At 41.7% G+C, this 6,722-nt stretch overlaps 1 protein-coding gene across 1 annotated transcript; it reads right to left on the bottom strand.

The window, feature by feature from the left end:
• Nucleotides 1-1,590: 1,590 nt before the first annotated feature.
• On the bottom strand, nt 1,591-2,667 carry LOC113233157 (BCL-6 corepressor-like protein 1). Its single transcript, XM_026468168.1, has one exon. The coding sequence runs from the start codon at nt 2,551-2,553 to the stop codon at nt 1,837-1,839; it is 717 nt and encodes a 238-aa protein (XP_026323953.1). The 5' UTR covers nt 2,554-2,667; the 3' UTR covers nt 1,591-1,836.
• Between the last annotated feature and the right edge of the window lie 4,055 nt (nt 2,668-6,722).

Raw genomic sequence — 6,722 nt, 5'->3', positions numbered from 1 at the left:
CACAAATGTACGTGACTCGGAAAATAAAGTCGTAGGTAACATACATGCCGCCGCGCCGCCTGTAGGGATTCCAACACTCGACCCTGTCAGTTGAGAAACAATCGCTCTCGCTCTTGACTACCATCGCTGAAACGCGCAAACTATTTCATACACATAAGTTCCGTATGTATTGTTTATTTAAACATTAAAGTATGTACCACTAGTGTTGAGTCAATATGCAAGTCATGTTTATTATTTTTTACATCAAATCTATCAGGAACTTAAACATTTTTATGGATGTAAATAAAATGAAAGAAGAGAAGAAAATTTTTTAAGCGGACATTTGAAGACCGTCTGTGAAGACTTGACATCCGAAGCATTTACGTGCATGTAGACCTACTTACATTACAAAGTCAATATGCCGAGAGTTGATAGACTTATCATGACTTCACACCACCAGACATCCATTTTTATTTTATTCGCACGTCTACGCGTCTGTATAAAATTTGAACAAGGCAACGCTACCACCAAGTATTTGCATGGTTTTATTGATAGGTAAATTATAATTGTTCGTATTTTTTTTTAATAATTAAACAAATGTAATTTGTAATAGTTTCATTTTATAACAATTACCCTTTGAATATATACAACACCATTACCACGTTTCCGTCTCTCTGTGTAGAATGTAATGGTTATTTAATAGCTTCATTTTAATCTTGTTAAGACATTATATTTATAAATGTTGTTGTAAATAAGATTTGCATTTTTAAGTGCACTCTTTCGTAATCGTTTGGTCTGATGTTGGTTGATCAATATTTAAGTAATTTTGCAATGATATCAACGATTAATGCCAAGACATTCGCAGAAGGTAGGTGCTTTGTTCTTCATTCTCGTCGAATTGGAACGTCGTTTTGCTGTTAGTATAGTTAATTATCGGGAATGTTTATTGTTATGTTACCCTTAAAAAATAAAGGTGTAGACTTGGTACAGTACACTAGCGCGCTATCAAATTGTTACTATTGCTACCTTCGCTACAATGCTGCGATTGTTGAATTAGTTAAATACTTAAAACATTATAAAATGATTAATTATCGATTGCTTAATAATAAGCAATGCTTAATTAGCAGATATTATGTTGCCACTGACTGAAGCACATTTTTGGGTATAATTTTCATGTATAATGAAAATTATACCCAATACAAAACAGTAAACATTGATTCTTACTTAGATGCTTTTATAAAAGATTTTGCAATATATTTTGGTTTATAATAGTTTTCCCCTATAGTACGCATTACTCGGTTGAAAACAAGAATTTTTGTAGTTTCTAATTATATAATAATTATAATTCTAAAAATGTAATTTACATCTTTCTCATTTAAAAATTAGGTTTTTATTTCAATTTATGAGCTTAACATGTAGGTTTTCTTATATATAAGAATGTATGTACAAATATACTAGTTAGACCGAGTTCAATTTTATAAGCGATTTCATGAGAATGAAGTAGTAGTGTCAGGTAGTTTCTTTGGGGGCGGGTGGCGCCGGCGCTACCTGCCCCACAACGGACCCGTAAAAAACCATAAATTAAAATGCGATTTAATAAACAACTCTCTTTATTATAATAATAATAAATCGTTATAATATTCATTCTCCATATGCTTGCTTCATAAACCCCACATATAAAAATACAATCTTATATTTTATACACAAAAATAAGCTATCATCTAGATGATGGCATAATGCACTATGGCGACGTGTACAATAAGGCACGATGATGGAGGGCTACGCCCCGGGCGGCGCCAGCCAGGCGTCAGCGACTAGATCACAGTAGTTTCGGGGCTGAGCCCCTGAGGCATGCTCTCATCTGAGAGGAGCTGGAAAGGAGGGCATAGGTGCGCACCAACGTGGTGCGGGGCATGCGGCCAACGCGCATCCGGCCGCGCTCTGCACTGGCACGAACGCGGACACGTGCACGCCGCTGGTTACCGGCAGCGACGCTACCGCTGGTCGCTTGTCTTCTTCGTCTTCATCCAGATATGGTCGGAATAGTTTGAACGGTTTTCTTGGTGTTTCTGGCACAGTAGGATATACGTGATTTGGTTGTGGTGCTGGTGGTGGTGACGGTCTGCGTACCGATAAGTCTATAGGCACATCAATGGGCAGCGCTACAGGCATAGGCACTGGTATCGGCGTAGGCACCTGTAGTGGCGTGGGCACTTGTACGGGTGTTGGCACTTGCACTAGCGTGGGAAGCGCTGCAGGTGGTGGTGACGGCAGACGGGCACTTTCCGGAGAACCAGCTGCGTATGGCGGAGGTGATGGCGCTGGTTGTGGAGCTCTCCTCAGCAGAGCGGCTCGCAGTGAGGGCTCAGCTTGAAGCCACTTCTGAATCTGTCGTCTGTGGATTCCAAACTTTCTGGCAGTAGCTCGTTGATTACCGCGACATTGGGCATCTCGTCTGTATGCTTCAAGTACTTGCAACTTAAATTGTGGTGGGAAAATGCGTCGGGAACCGGCACGTCCCTCAGGGCGGCGGTCAGAGGGCACAGTAGCCGAGTGTGTGTGGGCGGCAGCCATTTTTTGATCAAACGTGTGCGCGTGGCGAGTGTCGGCGCCGAACTGACTGTCTGTCGCTCGCTCGCCGCTCGGCAAGGCGCGGATGTTGGCGGCGGGCTTGCTGCTCGAAGCGCGTACCACCCGAACGTGAGCGCGCGACGCGCGGGTCTTATGTGCTCATAAAGACTATTTCACAATAAATTATATTGTACTTTTGCATAACATTTCCTAAGTCCTGTTTGGTTTGATTTGAACTAACTGTATTTTGTCTAGGTTACTAATTTTGTAAAAAAACAAGTAAACAGAGACTGACTACATGAAAAAAGTATTTATCAGATACGATGGATAGTCGGCGGCGACGGGAGCTCACATAATATACATTATACTCTGCAAATTGTATTCAATTTGTAGCTAACAAACTGTTAGTTTGTGGCAGCGTGACTGCATTAAATCTACTAACTTACTTAATAATGATCATTCATTTTCCACTTGACAGAGTGGAAAACGCTTTTTCTAAATAGATGAACAAAAAGTAGAGTAATTCGTAATTAAAACATATTTTTCTATAATAAGTTATACTCGTCTATCTTATAACATTGTAAAGGAAATTGCATATATTTTATATTTTTAGGATAAAAAAAACGAAACTTATTTTATCAAATGTGAACACTGCCTATATTAGTAATCTCGCCTCATTCTCGACGTGAAAAAATGCCGCAAGTGGGAGCCGATAGCACATAGCGCCACCGTTGCTATCCTATTTCCTCACTTGGATATCCGCATGATAGAAAAGGATAGATATACCGCCCTGCCCGGTCGCTGCCACATCCGTTTACGAAACAAGTTTGCATGCGACGTTGTCGCTCAGTGCGCGCGGGTGGCTCATGAGCGTTGGAGGGGGGTGCGGGCGGACAAGAATGTGCACGGAACGGCAACAGCGCCGACCGCGGCAGACAGGGTGTCGCCGGCTCGCCGCCGCGAGACAGGCCGTCGCTCGGCGGCGCTAGCCCCCTCTAAGCCCGCGCACCCCCGTACCGCCCGCAACGCACATCAACAAGTTATTTCGGCTGAACCATCCGCGTAGCCAAAAGATTTAAAGTGAGTTCCGTTTACGGGCGCTTATTACGTTTTGGAACGTGTCAATCGCTTAGCGCCATCGCCCGTTTCGAGGAAAGTTGTTTTTTTGTGTGAGCGACGGCCGCCTGCCGTGCCAGCCTCGCGTCCGACGACCGTGAAAACGACACGGCGCGGCGATCTGACTCTGCACGTTTTATAATATCCATTTAGTTATAATATAGGACATTTTCATTTTTAAATGTAGCGCTAAACATGTGAAAGTACAATCAAGAGCACATCAAGCTTGACTCTTTGGACCATTCTCTGTCGTAAATGGCATAGAATTGAATTTAAATCATAAGTATCAAGCTTGACGTGCTCTAAACCCTGTACAATTAAAATAGGTAGGTATTTATAATTTGCCAAGCAATACGTATAGCGTAGTAATAAATATATTTTATTAAAGCTGATTGACATTGATACTATCACTGGTAAAGTAGGTATTGGCATAGTGTAAATTATAAAATTTAAATGTCAGTCTAACGCCAGCGTGCTAGCGTGCTGAGAATGGAGCGGTTGCCTATTTTTCGTGGCAGTGACCACCGATGATAGGCTGTGCCAGCATGACTGGGTAGCTTTGCTACAAAAACATTTCGGTTCAGTCAATGGTGCGAAATAATACACCACTCGCGGGACTGGGACTGGGAATGTAAAGTTTAATCATCATATTATAATGCAGCAGGAATTTTTGTGTAGGTAATATTTGTTCGAAACAATATAATAATCACGCATCTGTCGCGTGACTAAGCGCCCAGTTACGCGAGGAGAAAGTTTTCGCGCGGCCGCCGCGCGGCGACCACTCAGTTACCACACCTTCATGTACATTAATGGCGAATCTGAATTCTATTTAAATTCCTCTGCAGAAATCTACGGCGCGGTCGCCGCCCGGTCGCCGCGCGGGCCGCCACGGAGGCCGCTCGGTGACCGCGCAGGTCGCCGCGTAAATCAAATTCAAACCAGTCTCGTCCGCGTGTCCGGAACGCTCATTTAACTTAAAACGAAAAAGCTAAACAAATACAGCGTATCGAGTTCTTAGGATTTCGCGATTGTTACACATAGGAAATGAAACTATTTTTCCTGATTTAAATCGATTTCTCAGTTCCTGAGACCCGTGAAATGTAACATCCCCTTACAGGATGCAGGAGTTTACAAGCTTGACTGTGAGTGCGGTCTCTCTTATATTGGACAAACAAAGCGAAGTATTTGTACCCGCGTCAAAGAACATATAGCTGATGTCAAACACCGTCGCGTAAACAAGTCTGCAGTCTGCGAGCATGTCATGGATAAACCTACACATTCAATGAAGTTTGACAAACCCTAGGTCCTTGCAAAAGAAGTCCGTTATCTACCCAGGATGCTGCGAGAGGCCATTGAAATTAAAAAACATCCTAATTCATCAAACAAACAACATCAACAAAACACAAAAAACATCAACAGGGAAGATGGTTTCTCCGTACCACCAGTTTGGGATCCAGTATTTCCTCTAATGAAAAATCCCAAACAGACATAAGACTGCAGTACTAATTAATATGTTTTAGTTTATTCCAATTTCTACTAATAATTAATAATAAATTAAACTTAATGTTTAAATTAAACTATACATATGTATGTAAACTATATATATGTAAAAATTAAACTTAATTAAACGTGACCATGGGACCTGTAAAGGGCCCGAAACGTCGGTTTGTTTTAAAAAACAAATATACGCGATTTAAATCCGGAAAAATAGTTTCATTTCCTAAATACAGCGTATTTTGCCATTACAGTTAGACGCACGCGGCCGCTGCGCGGCGGCAACACGGACTTCGCTCTTCGACCGCGCGGCGGCCGCGCGGGGGGTGAGCGCGACGAAATTCGTGTCTATATAATATAAATGCGCCCTTACGCTACATTTTTATGACGGTATCGGTTTACAAGTGGTTAACAAAACATTCCAAACATTTCTTAAATTGTCGGCGTTTTTAAAGAAGTTAATTTGAAGACACGATAGTTAGAATGAATTTATGATTCACTGTGTGTAAACGTGAAGCTCTATTGTCTGCGGCATAATGTGCCAATCACTCGATCGACGTAAATTAATCATCATTTCAAGTTAAGTTTCACCGAGAATTAGGTGTGGTTTTTCAAGTATTTTAATTTGGTAACAATGTGACGAGTTTGACGAACCATCTAACTGATTTTCGTTTTCCGCGAAACACCAGAGGATAATATAGTTTAAGGTTGCTTCTTTCTTTATGTACTCAGAGACTTCTATCACGTGAATTTTGTTCTCATGCGATGCGTGCGAGTCATTTATGTGTTCTACCTACATCATTATTAATTGATACTCATCTAATTATGTTTATAATGTCGCAAATTGCAAATATTGAAATTTGACGACACTTAAAAATCTGCCACTAAGTATATAAAAAAATAAAGAAATACGTACATATGTACTACATTGTCAGTATTTCAAGAACTGAGCAGCTATGACATAAACTCAGGACTTATCCATGAATGCCATCAAGTACTCACGGAGATGTATACACAACCACGTAACTCAGTAGATCAAAGGACAAAGCAGCTCACGTCATGTGGCTATGACGCAGCAGGTGAACTGGCCAGAAAAGGGTCCGAGATGGACGCTGTAGGACCAGAACCTATTGTATTTCCTCCCCTACCACTACAATGGTCAAGAGCAAATATACACAAAGGTACAAAAACTATTCATAATGGCACTTGGACAAACCGTACGGTTTGTAGACAGGCTAGGGAAGCACTCCTCATCTCATAGCCGAACGGTTACCTTACTGGACTGCCATGCAGGTGTCCCGGGTTCGGTTCCCGGGCCGGGAGATATATTTGTATGGCCTACATTTATTTCTCTCGTGAGTTGGGGAGTAATTTGTGGTTGTCTATGTGCGTGTCCATGGCACCCGCGATACAGATATTCCCTAGTACCTACCATCGGGGATAGTATAATTACGCGTAACTAGCATTGGATAGTTCCGAATATCGGACACATATGGCTAATTTGAGTTTTGCTAGCGCACGGAGTTATGTCATATAATAGTGACTCACCTTCTTAACGCCAG

The sequence above is a fragment of the Hyposmocoma kahamanoa genome, unplaced genomic scaffold, assembly GCF_003589595.1.
Source record: "Hyposmocoma kahamanoa isolate Upper Pololo Valley unplaced genomic scaffold, ASM358959v1 78, whole genome shotgun sequence".
Classification (NCBI taxonomy): domain Eukaryota; kingdom Metazoa; phylum Arthropoda; class Insecta; order Lepidoptera; family Cosmopterigidae; genus Hyposmocoma; species Hyposmocoma kahamanoa.
Note: the sequence above shows the minus strand (reverse complement) of the source record. Positions and strands in the feature narration are given on the sequence as shown.

What these genes read in the sequence shown, in the direction of transcription:
- LOC113233157 (XM_026468168.1), bottom strand. Translation starts at nt 2,553, where the DNA reads ATGGCTGCCGCCCACACACACTCGGCTACTGTGCCCTCTGACCGCCGC.